Consider the following 22,030-nt stretch of genomic DNA (forward strand, 5'->3'; position numbering starts at 1 on the left):
TGAAAAAGTCACCGTGCAAAATTATCACTGACCTCACATAGCCAGGAAAGAAAATGTTCATAAATTTAATTTGCACAATGTATTTATTTGCATTATTTTATATTACACCAACAGATTTTGTGTGGACACAGTTTTTTTTATGCATATCTACAACATAACAAATACAATATGTTCTGATCAATCTATTATCAATAATTTATCAATCAGTGATAAAAGAATATTCCAAAAAAAGGCACAGTATGTGTATATTGATTAATATATTGAGAATAACTTTTATTTCCAAAATGTATTAAAAAATGTAGGTTGGCTAAATATGTAGTGACATAGTTCTATATTATTTACTCCATTTTATTAACTAGAAGGAAGAAACCACAAACTTTAGTGCCACTGATCAGTCATTCTCTCACTTAAATGCAATTTGTTTGTTTGTTGCAAAACTGCAGACATGATCAATCTATTTCTGGGTTTATAATTAAGTTTGAAAATTGATTTCAGTGACACCATGCCATATGCTGTACAGTAACAGTTACTTGTGATTTTCTCAAGTTTCTCTTCTCCTTCTGAGCCGTGCAGCTGATGGTTTAGGTTAGGGTCTCTAATGTGGTTGCTGCAGCCAATGTGTGTTCACCAACAAGAGCCGCTCTTTCCACCATCCACACATGGACTGTAGTATTCAGATATGTGGTGTGATCTTGTGCTGCACCACGCTATATATTTAATGGTGCCCATGCAGACTCTCATATGTAGGTAAAACCTCAAAAACCCTAAGCATTCACGTCTATGAACACAAACAGGTGATGTGTAGTCTACTAGGGGCTACTAGAGGAGGTGATCACAAGAAGAAGCTTTTGCAGTGGGAAACGTATTGGATCTACTCCCTCAACATCCTGTCACCTCATGGCTTAAATGAGGACTTTGATAGTAAACCCTTCTTGTAGGTTACTGTGCATGTCTTCCAGTGCCTCTAATACATATAGTATAGTATCTATCTATCTATCTATCTATCTATCTATCTATCTATCTATCTATCTATCTATCTATCTTTCTATCTATCTGTGTCTCTCTCTCTTTCTCTTATATATATATATACACACACACACACATATATATGTATATATATATATGTGTGTGTGTGTGTGTGTGTGTGTGTGTGTGTATATATATATATATATATATATATATATATATACACACACACATACATATACATACACATACACACACACACACACACACACACACACACACACACACACACACACACACACACACACACACACACACATATATATATATGCGTTTTCTCCTGTCTTGTTTTTTCCTAGGATCTGTATGCATACATGGCATTTGATATTCCTCTTACTCTATTTCTGTCAATTCTTTATCAGAAACACTACATATGTTTTTTAATTACTCTTGTTGCCCTTGAGTGTCATTAAGCTATGGCACCAACCCTATTACTACTATTTATATGAAATGTGAGTGTTTGATATTTCTATTTTTCATTGTAAATTTTTGTGACTTATTGACTGTAAATTTGCACACAATTAGCATCAAAACCTTCTGTTATATTTGTATGACCTTTTGTGTTGTTGATTTTTATTCTTCTTATGATGATGGTGTCTTGACACATGTGAATGTGATTGGATGATTGTGAAGTCATTTGTCATTGGACTATATATATGCCCCATTTCTTTCCTGTGGGTATTTGCCTGAGGAAGACCTGTAGTTGGTCCAAACATCACAAATAAAGAAAAGGGAGCTGTGATTCAGTGTGCGGGTACTTCTTTTATCTAGTCTAGTTGATGTCCTGGAAATGCATTCAAACAGGTTGGTGACTCATTAGGCATGTCATTAAGATATTGATTGGATAAATGGCTGGAAAAATACCAAGAAACACAGTTGAGTCTGTTCACAGAGAGACAGTCTGTTACAGGAACTTCAATTAGTCAATTAGAACAAAAAAAATAGACCATCTGAGCATTTAAAACATTTAACCCCAAATCCTTTTAAGGCTTATAAACAAATGACTCACTGTCATTGTCATTATGACTGATTTGATGTGATGTCAAATGTCTCCTTTGAAGGTACTGATGACTTAAATCAATTTAGGCCATAAAAGCAAGAAATCCCCAATCATTTGTTTTAATAATGCAGCTCATCTGTTGTATATGCTACTAAGAGTACAAGTACATGCTGATACCCTCTCTTACATGCCATAAAGCCTTTTCATGGTCACATAGTCAGTTATACAGTTCATACTGTAATATGTCCACACTCATATGTGTTCAGTGGGAATGTTAAGTAGGGACTTAAACAGGTCAGTGGAGCTCAGACAAACACCTTGACCTTCTGTACTGCGCTGAGCTGCCTGTAAGGGTTTACACATGGTAAGAGCCTTAAGAAACAATAAAGAACTCAACGTTGAAAGCCTAAAGAGATCATGATGTAAAAGCCACATACGTGACATGGATCAAGGATTATGGCAGCAGGAGGTGGAGGATTTTGAGGAGGTGTATGTGGGTTTTCACCCACGATAAGCGTCACAGTGTGTCAACATTTTTAATGAACATCTTCGTGTGGGTTAAATTGTGCTATCACATCTATCAGATTTTGTTGATATATAGTCTGATAGTTTTAGGGATTTGTCACACTGAGGCGCAAGATGAAAGCACACAAGATGACTGATGTCTAAAAAGTCTAAAAAATGTAATCATTATTATACAAAAGTCATAACATTACAAATAACTCGTCATATTCAGAGTCTTGTGCACACACCACTTGAACATTAATGAAAGATTAATGTTTTTTTCTTCAAATGCACATATTTGGAGCAAAACTATAAGCCACTTACCTTTCGAGTGGTGACTGCTGTCAAAGTGGAGGATGCACATCCTGGCATTGTGATTTTGTGAGAAGAATCACAGTGGCATGTATCACATAATGTTTATGATGAAAGAACAAAGTCACATGCTCATGTAAGCCCAATGTTTTCTCAGTCTCCTACTCTAAATGCCAATTATCTTGTTTGCTTTGCGCCCCTGAGATGGCGTCATATGTAAAGCCTCATTAACCAGCTGAAAGATGTAAACAATGATGTGCAACTATTTTTTATGGTCGCCTGATTTTGATTGTTAATTATGACTATTAGTAATGAAATATAAAAGCTCCCTTAAAGTTTCCTTTTAGGTCCTACAGGAATAGATCGTATAGTGGAAGAGAGATGTTTTAGAAATGGAATCTTTGACAATGATATGTATTGTATTATAATTACCTAAACTGTATACCAACTATTTTTGTTTAATTATATTTTTGGTAATGTTTTTTACCCACGAACAACAACAACAAGATACAATGTTTTATAAACTCAAATTTTCCCAGTCATACTCAAAGAAATAGACATTCATTTTAAACGCCTATTTCATTTTATTCCAATTCGTTTAATTTGTTTTCAACATTATCTCTGCTATGACTGTTAGATTTTAGTTTTATGTTGGCAGCTAACAACCAGTTGATTTGGCCTGAGAGTTTTGTTTGGCATTTTCATTTGAAAGTATTACATTAATATACAAGACTGTATATAACAACGAAAGAGGAAACACATTCTGCCGAAACCCGAGACTGAAGTTAGAGCTTCAGTCTTACTCTCCTTACTGATCTATTTTGGCTCCACTGGCCTCATGTGAACCTGTTTGCTGGTCACAGCATGTTCCTGAATAACATACTACAATAATATTACAACTAATAATACTTAATACAATACACTCAAATATACAGAATTACATATATTGAGTCATTTGTTAGATTATCAGTTTGTCTACACTTATATTTTCAACTTTGTAACTAATGTTATAGAAGAAAACTTTTCACACCTTTTATTATTGGCCAAGTTCCTTGTTGCACTGGTCAAAAAAAGTAGTTGTTTACTATATAATATTACACTGAGTTGCCAGTTTATAAGGTACACCTAGCTAAAAATAATGCAGTCTACTGTAACAGCCATGCAATAAATCCTTCATCAAGGTTACACAGTACAGTTCAGTATTTGTTGAACTTGTTTTACAGAGGCTGTGGAGCAGCTGAATTTTACTTGTAACCGAGAAGTGTTTTACGTCCAGTTGATGTAAATGTGGTGGCTGAAAGATTAGAAACATTTGTCAGTGTAAAGGAATACAATTCAAAAACAACAGTGTCCAAAATGATCATTAGTTTAATTAACATATTTAGAAAACTATTTCAACAAAAGCTGCACATTATAACTTCTATAAGGGTATGATATTATTGCAGGACTGCTGTAATAGACTGTATTACTTTTAGCTAGGTGTACCTAATAAACTGGCAACAAAGTGTATGGTTAACGTGTAAGATAGGTTTGTGTTCAATAGAAACTGTAAAACCCTTCACATCCTTTAAAACGTGAGGTGTACACTTATGGTCACATATTGGCTTCACTTCCTTAATGGTAAGATTTCCATCCCTAGTTTAAGCAGATGCAAACAGCCTGTCTATTTTCCTGAAACACAACAATGTCAATAATATCTGATTCTGATGTGGAAAAATGGAAATACTCTGCTTTGTGCTGAGATCTACGCTTAACATGGGGTAATCCTTTCTTGATCCTGATACGATAACGAAGATAGAGATCATCCATCCTAATACTAAAAGAAAGCAGGTTACCCAGGGGCTGAATGTGATTAGCAGTCGTAATAGCGCTGATGACTTGATGAGCTAATTCCAAAAACAATGCCCTTCCTCTCTAGATTGGATCCAATTGAACCAGCTTGGGCTGTGAAAGACTGAACGCAAGTTTACTTACTTGTGCATATTTGGTTATATCAGTACATCTACAGTGTGTGTTGTGTGTGTGAGCATGTCTCAGTGTACTGTGTATCATTCCTTTTGACCTGAAATAGCATCTCAGAGATGAGATAAGAGCAGAAGATTATCTTGAAATGTCATATTGGCCTCTGTCAGTTTTATAGTTTTATTCATATTTATATCCCACACATTGAACTAGATAGTTAGTACACATGGTGTTGCTTCCTGTGTTTTTTTAATCTCCTTTAACAATGTTCTTGCAGAGTAAATCAAGCACTTAATTATTCAATAATTTAATTAATCAAATGCTCAGTCAGACAACCCTATAAATTTACTCCCAGTCTTCTGTAATGGATTGTCACAGATGTTATGGAGCTTCTGGAGGATTTCTGGATCCCCATCAGTCTGGATACAGACAACATCACGTCTGTCAGCCCCTGTTTTTCATATTTACTGTGGGTACTGCCATCAATATGATTCAATCACATGCATTGTCCAACACAAGAAGCTCTGGTCCCACCTCAACTACACATTTTGCACAGCAAATATAAAAAAGCAAAAAATAAAAAATTGTTCAGATCAAGGTGCTCAGCAATGCCATTTTAAGATTGTTGTTTTATATGTTGATCTTCATGTCTGTATGTATTTCAACAATTTCTTTATTTATTCATTTCAAAATTATCCTCTGCCCTCTGCTGGAATTCTGTATTATCTATAGCCAGCTTCCTCAGACATACTGATGTATAATGTCCTTCACTGCATTAGGTCTGTTGCCTTCTGCCATTACACGGTGTTCTCAACATCTTAAGCACTCCTTAAGCTCAGGAAAGGAGGCAAAATGCCAAAAAGGTAACACAAAGCTTGAGTTAAACCAGCAGAGTGGATTACAAAGAGCTACAAGGCCTTAGATTATCAGATTTAATGTTATTGGAAACCAGATTAGCGGGCAAAGACCTGCTGCGCTCTTCCTTAGGAAATTGGGATTAACCTGTTTAACCAGGTCTTGATGTTAAGAACAAGTCTTCATGCATGTCTATGCGGCTGTACGGTATACACACGTGTGTGTGTGTTCCTTGATCAAAATGTCAATAGGTAATGTTTCTACAAAGGGCCAAATCTTGAAAGTCTTGCCAAATACAATGAGGTTATTAACAGCAGGACGTGGGCCTATTAAGTAGCAATTAGATAAGTATGGGAAGAAACGCCAACATCAACATATATTTCTCAAATGTATTCTGTAGGTTCTGATTACAACACCTCGTATTATTAAAGTTGCAGCTGTTTTCTATTAAGAGTGGCAGAGTTTGACCTAGACAAGCCGTACATCAGAGCTGTATGCCAAACATTTTCAATCATTCGTGCTGTAATCTGTTTGGCAGCACAGACATAAGGGAACAAACTAGATTAATTACAATAATGAATGCAAACTCCAATAAATCAATCAATTATACAATCAATTAACTTGTTAATGGGGATAAGTGCTAATTTGGGGCCCTTTATAAAAGTAAATGTCCCACAAGAAACTGAGGAAGACATTAGGTACACTGACATTGCAGCATTCAAGTCTGGTTCTTAAAACTTTTATTCTTTATTTTCATTATATGGTATATGGGACACGTAGGTTGTGTATCAACGTACCCGAGGAAATCACTTGTCAGGTGTAACAGTAGTTTTTGATCAATAATAATATAAATAGAGCAAAATGAGGGTAAATCGTGGTACGGAACTGCCAGAAGACTTCTGGATACCTGTCGCTCTGGACACCAACAACATCACATCACTCAGCCCCTTCCTGGTTCCTCAGGACCACTTAGGGGGCACGGGCACCTTCTATAGCATGGCAGGATTCATGTTCTTCATATTTGTGGTTGGCACTGCCATCAACATCCTCACCATTGCATGCACCATCCAATACAAGAAGCTTCGGTCTCACCTCAACTACATCCTTGTGAACTTGGCCATGGCAAACCTTCTTGTGTCCGGTGTGGGTTCCTTTACTGCTTGCTGCTCCTTTGCAGTAAGATATTTCATCTTTGGACCACTGGGATGCAAGATTGAAGGTTTTTTGGCTACACTTGGTGGTAAGATGTAACCTGTAGTTAAGAAATGATACATACTCTTTTATGAATACAGTGTGGCTCTAAAGTATGGAATGATTTGAAAAAGGGTTTAAAATGCCTGTTTGTGTCGTTCCAGGTATGGTGAGCCTGTGGTCTCTTGCTGTGGTTGCTTTTGAAAGATGGCTGGTCATCTGCAAGCCACTGGGAAACTTTGTTTTCAAGCCTGACCACGCTTTAGCTTGCTGTGCGTTCACTTGGGTGTTTGCACTGATTGCCTCAGTTCCCCCACTGTTTGGATGGAGCAGGTCAGTATTACACACTGACTCTCACATTAACATTCTTTCCCCTTGCAAAGCAATTAATTTTTGTAGGGACAGGTGCTAAATTTACAGTATTAAGGATTGTCTGTCTTTCCAGGTATATCCCAGAAGGCCTGCAGTGCTCCTGCGGTCCAGACTGGTACACCACAAACAACAAATACAACAACGAATCCTACGTGATGTTCCTTTTTGGATTTTGCTTTGCTGTTCCCTTTGCCACCATTGTCTTCTGCTATTCCCAGCTGCTCATTACACTGAAAATTGTGAGGAAAAGCATCACAAAATAAGACTTAAACATTAAACATTAAAAGTTTGCTTGTGACACTACAATTGTCCTCTCTAGATTGAACAAGATTTCTACTTGAATGCATATCAGAGCTAAAATCAGTGTATCATGACAAATCTATCATACAAACCGACTTAACAAAAAAGTTAAATATAAAAGTATATGAAAACAAGTTGACCCTTTGCTATTTTTTTTTTGCTCTGTACACATACAATCCCTACAATCAATTATCATGTCCAATGGCTTGGTAAAAACTAATGAGTCTTTAAATATACTAAAATCCTGCTCATCATGACACACATCTCTTCTCTCCCTCCACAGGCAGCGAAGGCCCAGGCTGAGTCAGCCTCCACCCAGAAAGCAGAGAGGGAGGTGACCAGGATGGTGGTCGTCATGGTGCTGGGCTTCCTGGTGTGCTGGATGCCTTACGCCTCCTTTGCTGTTTGGGTTGTCAACAACCGAGGGCAACCGTTTGACCTGAGACTGGCGACCATACCCTCCTGCCTCTCTAAAGCCTCCACAGTCTACAACCCTGTCATCTACATCCTCCTCAATAAACAGGTTGGTTCATTGTCATGGACAGAGGTATTTACTCTGATTTAGAAGCTATTTCCTTTGACCTTTGACCTGAGAATGGCGACCATACCCTTCTGCCTTTCAAAGGGCTCTGCAGTCTACTACCCTGTAATTTATGTTGTCTTCAATAAACAGGTCTGTTCAGTGTTGTGATATACCAGTCATTCAATCACTTTGCTGGCTCTGTGAATCACTATATTAAAGTCACTATGTTATTATGTGATTAGAAAATCTTTTCTGGTTGAATTTGTTTCTTTTTGTAGAAAAATTAGACAATGCCAGTGAAAACTGGTACAGAGTGCCAGCTACAGTGTCTTTTTTGATGCTTCCACTAAGAGCACCAAAGTTGGAGATTTTCTAATTCTATACACAGTGGCTTTAATGTTACAGTACAAAGGGATTCTTTCTCAGTTCTGCTCATGTCTGATGATGAAGATGTTGTTGGGATGATTGATACAGACAACATCACATTGTCCATAGAATCAATGTAAATTTGAACTATTTCAGTTATCGGTTGTCCTCTTTCAGTTCCGTTCATGCATGATGACAATGCTGGGGATGGGTGGAGGAGAGGAAGAAACGTCAACAACACAATCAGTGACTGAAGTCTCCAAAGTTGGGCCTGCCTAGACTGCGCATCAACACTTCTTGATTCCTCTGTCGTTAACTAGTTGTCAATTGTAAATAACTATAAATGTATGTATTTTATCATATCAGCAATATATAAATATATATATATATATGCAATGTTGCAATTCAAATAAATTTGCAATTCAAATAAGACATAGCGAATAATCATTCTGCAACATGAAAAATGTAAAAGGTATCTGTGTATTGTCAATACTGGAAAAGAACACATTCACTGGTTTGGACATAGTTCCTTACATAGGTATTGTGTTGTGAGGCATAGATTCACTGCAACACTAAGGGGCCATTACACAAGCTGGTTTGCAGTTTACAGTCAGTGTTTTAAACTACAAAAAGAAAAACAATCCACTGATTCTAATCAAGATAAGATAATATCTAAGTTAATGGGTCTTTGCAAACACTGCCAGCATATTTTGTAAGTATATAGGAAGCATAAAGAGTGTTCCTTAAGATGTTTCTTCATTACATTATTTGATTTCTGGGATATACTGTAAACCTTTTTGTTCTACTTTCACCATGTCAGACAGTCACATTACGCACATTTTTAAAGGTCCCTTTCAGACATGTTTTAAAGCCATCTACAACCAGTAATTTCTCAGATGCCTACATAGCCTCCTCTCTATTCAGCAGTATTAAGGCCCAACCCCTTCAGCTAAACACACACCAACTGATCACAAAGTTTAATTCAATCTGTGGAGACATCTTGGACTCTGTTGCCCCTTTGAAAGTCAGAAAACCCAGAGCCAAAACTCAGTTGAACAATAACAGCAGTGCTCTCAGGCAACTTTGTAGAAAGGCAGATTGTAGATGCAAAAGAGATAGGCTTCATGTTTCATTTGAGATACTGAAAGGTTGTCTGGCAAATTATCAGCAATCTGTCAAAGCTGCAATAGCAAAATATTTTGCCATCATTATCTCCAGAAATTCCCACAGTCCCAAAGTTCTATTCCACACAATTAATTCAGTCCTCAACCCTGTCGCTACTACCTGTCCTGTGCTGACCACAGCCATTTGTGATGACTTTTTAAACTTTTTCTCAACAAAAATTGATCACATACGACCTGCCTATGATCCCTTTCTGGTGTCTGCTTGCAGTCTCTAACACAAAGTCCACCACCTGCCCCCTGGAGATTGTTCCTACATATTTTTAAAGGAAATATTGGACACTGTAGATCCCACAATTTCTCTTATTATAAATAGCAGTCTTGCAAATGGAATGGTCCTGTTCTGCTTTGCAATAATTCAACCCCTTATTAAAAAGCCTAACCTTAACAATTCAGAACTAAAGCATTTCTGTCCCATCTCCAAGCTCCCATTTTTGTCCAAAGTACTGGAGAAAATTGTCTACACACAGCTTCTGTCTTTTTTAGACAAAAACAACATCATGGAGAAAATCAAACTTCAGGGCTTGTCACAACACAGAATCTGCTCTTCTCAGAGTCTCAGATGACTCACTGTTATCTTTAGACTGTGGTAAATGTGCCATTTTAATTCTTTTAAACCTTAGCACGGCTTTTGATACGGTTGATCATTATATTCTATTAAACCGTCTCGAGGACCAGATTGGCATCCACGGCCCTGCCATCCTGTGGTTTGCCTCCTACTTAATATACAGGACTTTTTCTGTTAAGATTGGGGGCCTCTCCTCCTCTACTGCCCCAATCACTTTTAGACTACCTCAAGGTTCCATTTTAGGGCCCATTTTGTTTGCTTTCCATATGCTCCCTTTAGGCTTCTGCAATCACAATGTCCCCTTTCACTGTCACATCAATAACACTCAAATATACCTTCCATTAAATATAAGGTATGCCAGCTCTGTTATATCCATCCACAATTGCCTCCAGGATATGAAATGCTGGATGGCAAAAAAACCGTCTCCAGTTAAATGATAGCAAGACAGAAGTGATTGTTTTTGGTCCCCCCAACACCACAGGGGATATAGTAAGACACTTAGGACCACTGACATTGAATCTTCATGCCCATGCCAGACATCTTTGTGTCATCTTGGACTTGGTCTTAAAATTTGATAATCAGATCAACTCTGTAGTAAAAGGTTGCTACTTTCAGCTGGGGAACATTGCCAAGCTAAAGTCCATCCTATCTTTCAACGACATGAAGACCATTCCCACTGCGTTACTTCCTCATGGCTGGACTACTGTAACTCACTGCACCTGGGTGTTGGCCAGTCATTTTTGTCTCGCCTGCAGCTGGTGCAGAACACTGCAGTGACACTCCTAACTGGTACCAGAAAGAGAGACAGCATTACACCAGTACTAGTATCCCTGCACTGGCTACCTGTCAAATACAGAACTGAATTCAAGGTTCTTTTATTTTTTTTTTTTAAAGTCATACATAGGTTGGCTCCTCTGTACGTCTCAGAACTTCTCTGCCCCTACTCCAACTCTAGGCCTCTTAGATCCTCAGAACAATTGTTTTTAACTGTTCCACAATCGAGGCTAGTGGGTAAGGAAGATCATGCCTTTGTGGTAGCTGCACCAAAGCTTTGGAATTGTCTCCCGTTTTCGATCAAGTGTTCCCCCTCCATTGACACTTTAAAGGCAAAACTCAAGACTTACATGTTTTCAATAGCCTTTGGTTGCTCTTAATCATTTTAGTATTTTTACAATCTTTCACTTATTTATAAATGATTTTTATTCTTCTCTGTTTTACATTTATACATATATTTTGATATTGCCATGTATTTTATCATTGCTTTTCATTGTTGTTATTTGTGCCTTTTACTACTGATGTCACTGTATTTCATTCTCTACTGTTGTGCCTTTCACTGTAATTTGTACAGCACTTTGGTCAACTCTTTGGTTGTTTTTAAATGTGCTATATAAATGAACTTGACTTGACATCTAAAAATACTCTGCTAAGGATAATAATTCATGTCTGCTATGTTTTTTCCACAAAAATGTTCAGTTACCCCGTTTAAAATATCTTAAAATTACATCTACTCCTTCCTCTCCATTGAAAAATCCTGAATCTATGAAAATGCAAATATCTGTAGTTTAAATGTTCAACTGCTGGACACAAGACATCTCCTTCTTCATTGAAAAGTCCATTCTCAGTATATATGTGCACTGGAGAATTCATGATTCGAAATCACACTTGTGTAAGTTGTATACCATGACTGGTTTAACTAGTTCACAAAATCATGCTTATAGGTACACTCCTTCAACTCCTTAAGGTGAGCAGAGAGAAACTTTCTACTTTCAGAAGATTAATGTGAAAAATGTCTTCTAGTGTTTAAGTTTGCACAGGGAACTCAATAATCCAACTGAAACAACAATAAACAAAATATATTTTAGAGTGAAGGGGGATCTCCTCTAATAGGCCAGAATATCTCTGAAGCAAACAGGGTAGCGCTTTGAAAATGTTGGCATTGTGCCAAGAGACATAGCAAAGCTTGAGGTGAACAAGAACAACCCAGATTACTGAGGGCCAAATGCATGCAACTGACCTCCTGAACATCACTGAGGATGAGATTATGTGGTGCACAAACACAGGGCTCTTTATCTTGGGAAATCAGATCATCCTTGCCAGCTCTGGTATTGAGATACTTATCTCTATATTAGCTCAAAGGTAGCGCATCTTGTTTTTGGAGTACATGATGTGTGTGCACATACACATACACAAGTCTGTTTACTCACCGTGTGTAAACCAAAGCTTTAAATCCTCTCCTTGAGCCAATTAAGTTGAGCCTAAGTAATATTCAAAGTTCCTATAAATGCGGCTTTAACTCCCCATCAGACAGAGACGTACCTCCATTAGAAGACACTAAAAACATCAAATCTCAGTATAATTTAAGTTTAGATGCAAATAATTTGTTGCCTACAGTAATATAATTTTAATATCTTTTTGAAAAGTTTTTGAATTTTTATTTGACACACACGCACACACGCTTACACAGAAAAATGAGAGGGAATCGTCCTATGGAGCTCCCAGAGGACTTCTGGATCCCTATCCCTTTGGACACCAACAATATCACATCCCTCAGCCCGTTCCTGGTTCCCCAGGATCACCTAGGTAGCATGGGGATCTTTTATGCCATGTCAGCCTTTATGTTCTTTCTTTTTGTAGCTGGCACAGGCATCAATGTCATCACTATTGCGTGTACTGTTCAATATAAGAAGCTCCGATCTCACCTGAACTACATCTTGGTGAACTTGGCTGTGGCAAACCTCCTCGTCTCCTCCGTGGGCTCCTTCACCTGCTTCTACTGCTTTGCCTTCAGATACATGATTCTTGGACCACTGGGATGCAAGATTGAAGGATTTACAGCAACTCTTGGTGGTAAGGAGCATCAGGATTAACATGTATTCTATTAAGTAAAGAGAAAATGCAATACTAACTTATTGGTAGTAATGTACTGTATGGTATGATAGAGGTAACTTTTTACACACACAAATTTTATGCTTATATTTACTGTGATGTGTTGTATTAAAACTGCAATTAAGTTAAAGTTCAACTTTATTGTCATGTTTATTAAAAATACAATGAAATACAATGAAATACTTGTGCTCTGGCTCTCTCTTCCCTAACACCTCCTCTTCTAAACTGGGATCTGTTTTCGCACAGCACATAGTCTCCTAACCTCATTATTAAGATTTTAATCTCAGACAAAACAGCTTCAAAACAACACATAGCTTTCATGTCTTCCCATGACAAGAAAATCTGTTACGGATAACAGCATGTCTATTTAATTGTACGCTAGATAAGAGTATTAAAGTGCTAGTTTTCTTATATCAAAGGTATTGGAAGGAACAGCTCTCCACTGGCTAAATTCATGTTATTTTAACTTTGATAGTCTATTAAATAAATATTATTGTGGTTTTAAAATCTTTTCCACAGAAACTACACTTTGTCCCACTTAAATAACTAGTAAACAGCCAATGTCTCATTCTGTATAAAAGCTGCAGTTATAATTTTATCTTTTTGGTTTAGCTAATAAATCCTATCAACGTTATTTTCTTGTTGGTTTCTGAACTGAATTATAGATTTTATTTTTTATCAATTTTAAAGATGAGCAAACTTTGCCTGTTTCATGTCTAATTGTTGACCCTTCAGCTGTTTATGAGGACTATTCTAAAATCCTTGGGTAAAAGACTTCACACTATTCCTGCCTAAACTTGTCTAAAACCAAACCTGATGGGCATCAGATCCTTTATTATTTATTATGGATGTCACCAGAAATAAAAGTCTCATTTTTATATGCTTCCTTTGAGATAAATACATTTATCATGTTTTTTTATTCCATGATATTAATTAATATTAATGTCACTTAACACTTTTAAACTGTCTTGCCAGTGCAGTCTATTTATTTATTCATTGAAAATAAGCCAGCAAATTTTTATTATGTCATTAAAGACACTACAGGTTAAGTATACATCTGGGACAAATACAAAAGAAAAAAAGATTGGCATGCACTGCAGGCTGCTATATTTAAACCCCAGTTTTACAAAAACACAATAATATAAGTTGCAGCTCAGTGGGGGAACTCTAATCAGTCTAAGTTGAATTCTTTTCTCTTGTTTTAGGTATGGTGAGCCTGTGGTCTCTTGCTGTGGTTGCTTTTGAAAGGTGGCTGGTTGTCTGCAAGCCACTTGGGAACTTTGCCTTCAAGTCTCACCATGCTATCGCTTGCTGCGCAATGACTTGGGTCTTTGCTTTGTTTGCTGCAGTTCCTCCTCTGGTTGGATGGAGTAGGTCAGTATTATAGAGCAGACACATGACTATACACAATTGAGTAACGATTGCACAGGCACCTACAGTACACACACATACTGATTCATTGTCTGTCTCTCCAGGTATATCCCAGAGGGCATGCAGTGCTCCTGTGGACCGGACTGGTACACAACAGACAACAAGTTTAACAATGAGTCCTATGTAATGTTCCTCTTCTGCTTCTGCTTTGCTGTCCCTTTCGCTACCATCGTCTTCTGCTACTCACAGCTGCTTATCATGCTGAAATCGGTAGGCAATATATCTCAGGTTATCTAATGTTATATATGCATGTACTTTTGAAAACCCCCCAAAAAACTAGACTTTCTACCTCTCCTGTCCCTCCACAGGCAGCGAAGGCCCAGGCTGAGTCAGCCTCCACCCAGAAAGCAGAGAGGGAGGTGACCAGGATGGTGGTCGTCATGGTGCTGGGCTTCCTGGTGTGCTGGATGCCTTACGCCTCCTTTGCTCTTTGGGTTGTCAACAACCGAGGGCAACCGTTTGACCTGAGACTGGCGACCATACCCTCCTGCCTCTCTAAAGCCTCCACAGTCTACAACCCTGTCATCTACATCCTCCTCAATAAACAGGTTGGTTCATTGTCACAGACAGAAGTGTTTACTCTGATTTAGCTGTTATTTCTTGGCATGAGGTTAGCTTTGCATTCATTCAGCTGAACTGAATGTTTGATTGACAAACATAAAGTAACAGGGCCAGTAGAGCCCTCTGTTGGTCACTTTCAAAGCATACAAAAGGCTTGACCCACCTTTGATTAAAAACTTAGATTTTAAATTCTTTATTGATTTGGATTATGTCAACAAAGAAATCAAAGTCATAGTGATATTGTTACAGCATGTTTCACTATGTATGCTGCTATTAAATTACATGCAGAAAGTACAGCAAACAAATGTGCTCATGTTGTTTCTCCCTTTCAGTTCCGCTCATGTATACGGAAGATGCTGGGGATGAGTGGAGGAGATGATGAGGAGTCATCAACAAGTCAATCAGTGACTGAAGTCTCCAAAGTTGGACCTGCTTAGATCATTTGCGGTTATGACTGGAAAATTGTAAATAGCATCGAATGGACAAATAATTTCACAAATTTACTGATATTATTCTTACAAGTGCAGATGAAAAGTTATATGCAAAGAAAAATGTAAAAAAAAAAAAAATACAGTAAAAAAATAAAGGTGTTCAGTCCGAAAATATTGCTTTTGAAGATGTGTGCTGTTGAAGCGAGAGGAAAAATGACATGTTAAGACAGATATTTAAGGACTGAGGTCAAGAAACCCATACTGAGTAAATATTTGAAAGCAAATACTTCTAATGCCGTAAACATCTTTGTGAATGACTTTTAAAAGATGTGCTGCATTTGTTGTATGAGGTTTCATGTGTGTATATAAAAACTGCTGTCTAATAGAGAATAAATTAACAGGTGACCAACAAGTTTGAGAAATGATTACTCACAATATGAAAACTGCAACACCCATCAGATAGTAGAGATTAATGGGATATATTTAGGAAAAGTAAAGTACATACAGTGCAGTTGGTGTTTTCCAGATAAACAACATATTTAATGTCTCACATTCAGTGTGTTACTTTATGTGATCAGTGAAAGTCTTTGTGACACATTGCAAGCTTGCCAAAGTTATAGACTGGAGACACACTCAGCTCTATCATGCTCTAACTAATATGGCAGTTACTGAAAGAAAATGGTCCTTACACCCTTTTGGCAAACTGACCCAAGCCAACCCCACATTTCTGCTTCATTTAGACTCCCCATTTTTTAAATAGTGCTCAATAAAGACCCCAAACAGCAGCATTTTCTTTCAGCTCAGGGTGGATATTCTGAAACTTGATATGTTTCAGAACATCAGTTATAACAAATAACAGAATGGCAGTTTCAGAGTATACAACAAGAGCATAACAGAACACTCCAAAAAAGACCCATACAAAACAAACATACAAACAAACAAACAAAAACTTGATATACAGGACACAGTGTGTCCAAACATTTGACTGGCACTGTACTGACACTAAGAAATTTGAAAAAGCTACTACCACCAGGTTTTTGGAAGACTGCCAGTCGGTAATTGATTAGAACATTTACACACTGTTGGCTCTGCTGCATCACGCAAACACTTGTAGTAGGAACTTGTAGCAGGTCCAAATCTAGGCTACTTCTTAATTTGTCTTAAATATTAGGTGGTTAATTAAAGGATAAATAAACAAGGAGAGTGGTGTCCATCTCAAATTTCCTCCATCTGACACAGCTTCCATTGTCCAGCAGTTCTTCCATTCTTTCATGTCTGAAATAAATCTTCTGAATTATCAAACATAACTTTCAAATGTATACAAAATAACAGATGTCACTGTCAATGAACCCTCACATACTGTTCATATTCTGACCCTTCACCCTCATAATTAGCCTCTATACCAAATTTCTGAACCACAAATCCTTCATAAATACCTTATCAGTCACAGATAAATGTGTGATTAATCCTTAATGAAGCTTTGAGAAAGCAGAAGCAGCTTATTCTTTAGTTTTTATGCTTTTTGTTTATGGAGAAAAAAAACAACCATTACAATCACACTATATAATGGTCCTAGTATTAGTAATTTTTTTTGAATAAATATGGGTCATACACTACAAAAATGTGTATCAGCTGCACAAAAATGTTTTTTTAAAAAGTTGAAATATTTCCTATTTTGTATATCCTGGGTCACATTAGGAGAAGTCATACAATTTCAGGCTTAAAGAAAAAAGTGTTTAGGGTATTTTTACTGCTCTCAAATGTAAAATTGGGTCAGATTTGACCCTGAACAGTATGTAAAGGTTAAAAGATGTAGACGTGTCCAGCATTCGGCCAACAGATGGCGCCATACTTCATAATGAGCCTCCTTTACAGCAGCAGCATTGCCATGTGTGCTGAACTGTACTGTACAACTGTTAAAAAATATTGGTACCAGAAAATACTGGTATTAAACAAAGGACTCTCTTTTGTGCCTACTAACCATGTCAAAGACTTTGATGTTAAAGTAGACCTGCTCAAGTTTTGCGGAAACATATGTCTAAAGGAATTTTTCAAACAAAATGGATCCATCTCAGAGCAACTAGAAAACCACCAAGTTCTACATTACCTAATGGAAACAAGAGTAGCCTACATGTTTAGAGGCAAAAGTGTGTTTGTACCTCCTTCTAACCATAGTACCTCTATTGAGACATATTGTAGACTAGTGGAACAAGAGGTTGACTTTAAAAAAATAAATAGAGTCATATATCTTAAAAAAATCTAACCAGAGAAGAGATGGCTGCCTTTAAGGACTTGGATTCAGATGAATCAACTATCATTAAACAAGCAGACAAAGGGCATGCTACTGTGGTCATGAATAAAGTTGACTATGTTAATGAATGTCTAAGACAACTTTCTGATGAGATTTTTTACAATGAACTTCCAGGGGAACCAACTCAGTCTTTTAAAAATATTGTTCATGAAGCCCCTGATAATCTATTGCAGAATGGTGAAATCTCTAGAAAAGAATATCACTTTCTAAAAGTTGAACACTCTATCATTCCTACTTTTTATACATTACCAGAAATACATAAAAGTCTTGAACATCCTCCAGGCTGACCCATTGTTGCCAGTATTGGCTCTCTCACCTCTAGTTTGTCTACCTTTGTAGATTATTTTATCAAACCATTAGCTGAGAACCTTGCTTCCTTGCGACACAGGACACATAGTAAGCATTATAGAATCCACTGACGCTCTCTTAGATGAGGAGGAACTTTTTTTTTTTACTGTAGTGACCTTGGTGAGAATTCTATCTGTACATCCATATTGCATGATGGAGGTATTGAGGCCCTGGAATACTTTCTTTCAAAACACAATTCTATCAGAAGTCCCTAAAAGAACCCTCAAAGTCTTTTGGAGTTGGCAAGTTGATTTCAATACACAACTGTTGGATGTTCCAAGATACCTTTATATTCAGAAACAAGCCCATATATAAGTTGGAAAATGAGGGTGAGAAGGAACTACCCAAAGGTACCCCTACCTATGGATAGTTCCTTCTCACCCTCATTTTCCAACTTGTATATGGGCTTGTTTGAAGAGATGTTTATTCACTCTAATCATGGCTTCAAGGAGAATATATTTTTATGGAAGAGGTATTTGGATGATATGTTTTGTTTGTTCAAAGAGTCCAAGACCCAGCAAGTGTCATTTTCTACATATCTCAACTCATGTTCAGAATTTCTGTCATTTACTATAGATTATTACTACAAACGCATCAGTTTTTTTTTAGATTTATGGATCATTACAAAGAAAAATTACTTGTGTACAGATCTGTTTGGAAAACCTACAGCTAGAAATACTTTACTAAGGGCAGACTCTGATCATCCCTTACCATTAAAAAATAGGCTCCCTTTTAGTCAGTTTTACAGATTTTGCCAGAAAACTGATGATATTGACAGGAATGAATGAAAAACAACTTTCAACAAAGAGGATACAATAAATCTGTCCTAAATGATGCTGCCACTAAAGTAAAAGACAGATCTAGGTCTGATCTCTTAAAAAAATAAACCTACAGTGAAATCAAATGACCATATAATGTTTACTGCAGAATATTCTAAGTGTACAGAACAGATAAAAGGAATAATAACAAAACATTTGCATACACTTGAATCTGAGTCTCAACTCAATGGTATATTCAAAGAACAACCTTTCATGGTATATAAAAGAGGTAAAAACCAGAGAGACCACCTGGTACACACATATTTAGCTCATCCTCAATCAATACCAGCCCAAGCTACTTTAGCACCTATCCGTGAGGGCGAGCGCCACTGTGTTGTTGTAGTCAGTGTAAGTATACTTACCGTCGTAACAGTTTTAAACATCCTCACACAGGTAAAGAGATCCCTGTAAAAGGATTTATTTCATATCACATTAAGTCAGTCATTTATCTTATCACTTGCCCTTGGGGTAAGTCATATGTTGGAAAGACGAATAGAGCACTAAAAACTTGCATTGCTGAGCACAGAAGCAATATTAGAAGCAAAAACAGAACTAATCATCATTAATCATCCTATTTCTCCTCTAAAATATATTGGTATTGAGAAGGTATCCCTCCCCCCCAAGAGGAGGTAAGGTGAATGTTTTTTGAGGAGGGCACACTATTGGATCCACTGTTTGAGATCCACTGTTCTGTGTATTGGATCTGTGTATTGGATCCACTGTTCCCTGTCACCTCATGGATTGAATATAGATTATGACTTGAAGGGTTTTCTGTAATGTACCTCTACTTATTGGATATTTAGATTAAGTTGTTTATGATGTTCATCTAGAGCTCAGGTTTAACTTTTTCTGTATATCTATTGGAAATTGATTTAAAATAAATGTATTTTTTAACATTTTGAATATACAGTACTTAACCAAAGAATTGTAATGTAACATTTAAATCTCTATATGTGGTATGAGACAAAATGGTTCTTGTCACTTTGTTTAAAGGGATTTGATTGGCTGTAGTTCCTGTCACTGTCTGTTAAGAGTTTTGATTCATTGAAGGCCTCTCGATTATTTTTCTCCCCCTAATGATGGAACAGGATTGTCTATAACCATCAGTTGTGTTACAAGGGTGTGGCCTACATAACATGCCAGTGCCTGTTTCCTACTATTATTGTTGATCTTGAGGAAGGCCCGATGGCTGAAACATCATATAAATAAGACATGCATATGGAGCACATGGAAATAGGAATCACAAGGGCTTAGAAAAACAACAATATCTACTATTAACCCCACCTCTTGCATGATGTGTAAATTTATATTAACATACTGAAAGCAAAATACTCTTCCCAAAGATATTAGTTAACTTAACATGTTTGACTTCTTGTTTAGTTTTTAATCAAAAGGAGCAGTTAAGCTATTTAAAGCAATATAATATATAACTATAGAGGAAGTTCGGCAAAGTTTAATATTAATATGCTTACAGACATATCTGGAAATAGTGGAAAATAGAAGAAAAGTTTACAGATCTCTTCAGTTTCAGGATCCTTCCTCTTCTTGATGTAAAGTCCTTGTCCCACATGTAGCTCTTGTCAAATCTGCAAGCTGGCTACCTGCTCATGAAGTGGATTTGAGAAAAACACAGAATCAACGGATTAAAATAAACCACCATAGCAGCTTTGGATAACCTCTGTGTTCTCCTGAAGTGAACTGTCATTCCGGAGAGATTAAAATGTTATGGCGTGAGCATGTCAGAGGTAATTACTCTGTGTTAATCTGTTTTGTGGAAGAACCTGAGTTGTCCGCATAATATGCTCTGGTGGGTTGGGGACACCAGAAATCCTCACCTGCATTTCACCGGGTCAGTTTAAAGGTCAACACTTAGAGGGGATAAACTGTTGTGACAACTGCTACTCCACAGTACTTTAACGAAGATAAACAGAGATAACATCAAATGTAGCTTAAATTTCAATATATTTTACTATTTCTTAGAGACATATAATATCACTTTTATATATCACTGAGCTGTAAGCGAATTGCTGAGCCTGTCCTCCCAAGAAAAACGACACTATAGGTGATAATGTCAGTCGCCAAAAATGACCTATAGTTACGTTTGAGTGACAGATGCCATCTAGCAGCCGTAGTAACTATGACCTGGGGAAGTGGTGTATTTCTGATGATGTCTATATAAGGTGACAAATTTCCATATTCAGAGGTGGTGGGTTGGGTGGCAGGTTAGAACCTAACTTGCAAAAAGTGGACTTAGTGGACTTTTCTGCAGAATACCGCCATTCGCTTCTCGCTTCCAACCGCGAGTGTCACGTTTCCAACCATCAGGACAGTTTTTTAAAACCGTAAATACGATTGTTGTGGCGTTTACTGTTGCCATGACGACGAAGGTTGCCTAACTTAAAGGAAGTAATAACTTTAACCTATGCCACATTTCAAGTGATCATTTTAACCCAAACCATATTCTTTGCCTAACCCTAACCAAGTGATTTTGTGCCTAAACCTAATCACACACAGACCGTAACCACAGCGTTGTCACACCATAAAACATCATTGTTTTTTAACAGTGATTTGTAACGATTTTGAAAAGCACAGGCAAATTATGTTGTCCTGCCGATTACTGCTGATAGAGGCGGCATATTAGAAAAAGCTCCTATGGGTTGTTCTGAAGTGAAAGGTCAAACGAACTATGCGGTCGTTTAATTTGGAGGACTTGTTAGAATTGCTCCACCTATGATTACATGATATTTCAATCATGTAAAGTTGCCTCTTGAGGCTCTTAACCAGGCAATGCAAGTCATATCTGTTTTGAACAACCTTGAATTGAACGAGAAAGCAGAAGGTAGTAGCCAAAAGATCCTTAATGCCTCAAACCCCTCTCACTGTAGTGTGATCCAGATGAAGACTCTTTTAAAATAACTTACAGCTAGTTTTACAAAACGATATTTGCATGAGAGTAGCAAGTTATGATTTACTCTCAAACATCTAAGTCATTTTAACACATGGTTGTAACAATGATGTACTGACCTAGGACCCAATGCACAACATCGAATAGACATCTAAACAACTAAGTTTACCTGAGCCTAT

At 37.2% G+C, this 22,030-nt stretch overlaps 2 protein-coding genes across 2 annotated transcripts; both read left to right on the forward strand.

Moving 5' to 3' along the window:
- Positions 1-6,520: 6,520 nt before the first annotated feature.
- LOC137182007 (blue-sensitive opsin-like) lies at positions 6,521-8,761 on the forward strand. The gene is made up of 5 exons (XM_067588232.1): positions 6,521-6,899; positions 7,015-7,183; positions 7,296-7,461; positions 7,806-8,045; positions 8,589-8,761. Exons 1-5 carry the CDS (start codon positions 6,521-6,523, stop codon positions 8,688-8,690), a joined length of 1,056 nt encoding a protein of 351 aa, XP_067444333.1. The 3' UTR covers positions 8,691-8,761.
- A 3,720-nt stretch (positions 8,762-12,481) lies between these two features.
- Positions 12,482-15,881, forward strand: LOC137182008 (blue-sensitive opsin). The gene is made up of 5 exons (XM_067588233.1): positions 12,482-13,007; positions 14,252-14,420; positions 14,522-14,687; positions 14,786-15,025; positions 15,371-15,881. The coding sequence occupies exons 1-5, from the start codon at positions 12,629-12,631 to the stop codon at positions 15,473-15,475; spliced, it is 1,059 nt and encodes a 352-aa protein (XP_067444334.1). The 5' UTR covers positions 12,482-12,628; the 3' UTR covers positions 15,476-15,881.
- Positions 15,882-22,030: the final 6,149 nt, after the last annotated feature.

The sequence above is a fragment of the Thunnus thynnus genome, chromosome 4, assembly GCF_963924715.1.
Source record: "Thunnus thynnus chromosome 4, fThuThy2.1, whole genome shotgun sequence".
Classification (NCBI taxonomy): domain Eukaryota; kingdom Metazoa; phylum Chordata; class Actinopteri; order Scombriformes; family Scombridae; genus Thunnus; species Thunnus thynnus.

What these genes read in the sequence shown, in the direction of transcription:
- LOC137182007 (XM_067588232.1), top strand. Translation starts at nt 6,521, where the DNA reads ATGAGGGTAAATCGTGGTACGGAACTGCCAGAAGACTTCTGGATACCT. An exon ending in TTTTTTGGCTACACTTGGTG is followed by an intron (nt 6,900 to 7,014) that starts GTAAGATGTAAC and finishes GTGTCGTTCCAG; the next exon opens with GTATGGTGAGCCTGTGGTCT. An exon ending in CCACTGTTTGGATGGAGCAG is followed by an intron (nt 7,184 to 7,295) that starts GTCAGTATTACA and finishes CTGTCTTTCCAG; the next exon opens with GTATATCCCAGAAGGCCTGC.
- LOC137182008 (XM_067588233.1), top strand. Translation starts at nt 12,629, where the DNA reads ATGAGAGGGAATCGTCCTATGGAGCTCCCAGAGGACTTCTGGATCCCT. An exon ending in ATTTACAGCAACTCTTGGTG is followed by an intron (nt 13,008 to 14,251) that starts GTAAGGAGCATC and finishes CTCTTGTTTTAG; the next exon opens with GTATGGTGAGCCTGTGGTCT. An exon ending in CCTCTGGTTGGATGGAGTAG is followed by an intron (nt 14,421 to 14,521) that starts GTCAGTATTATA and finishes CTGTCTCTCCAG; the next exon opens with GTATATCCCAGAGGGCATGC.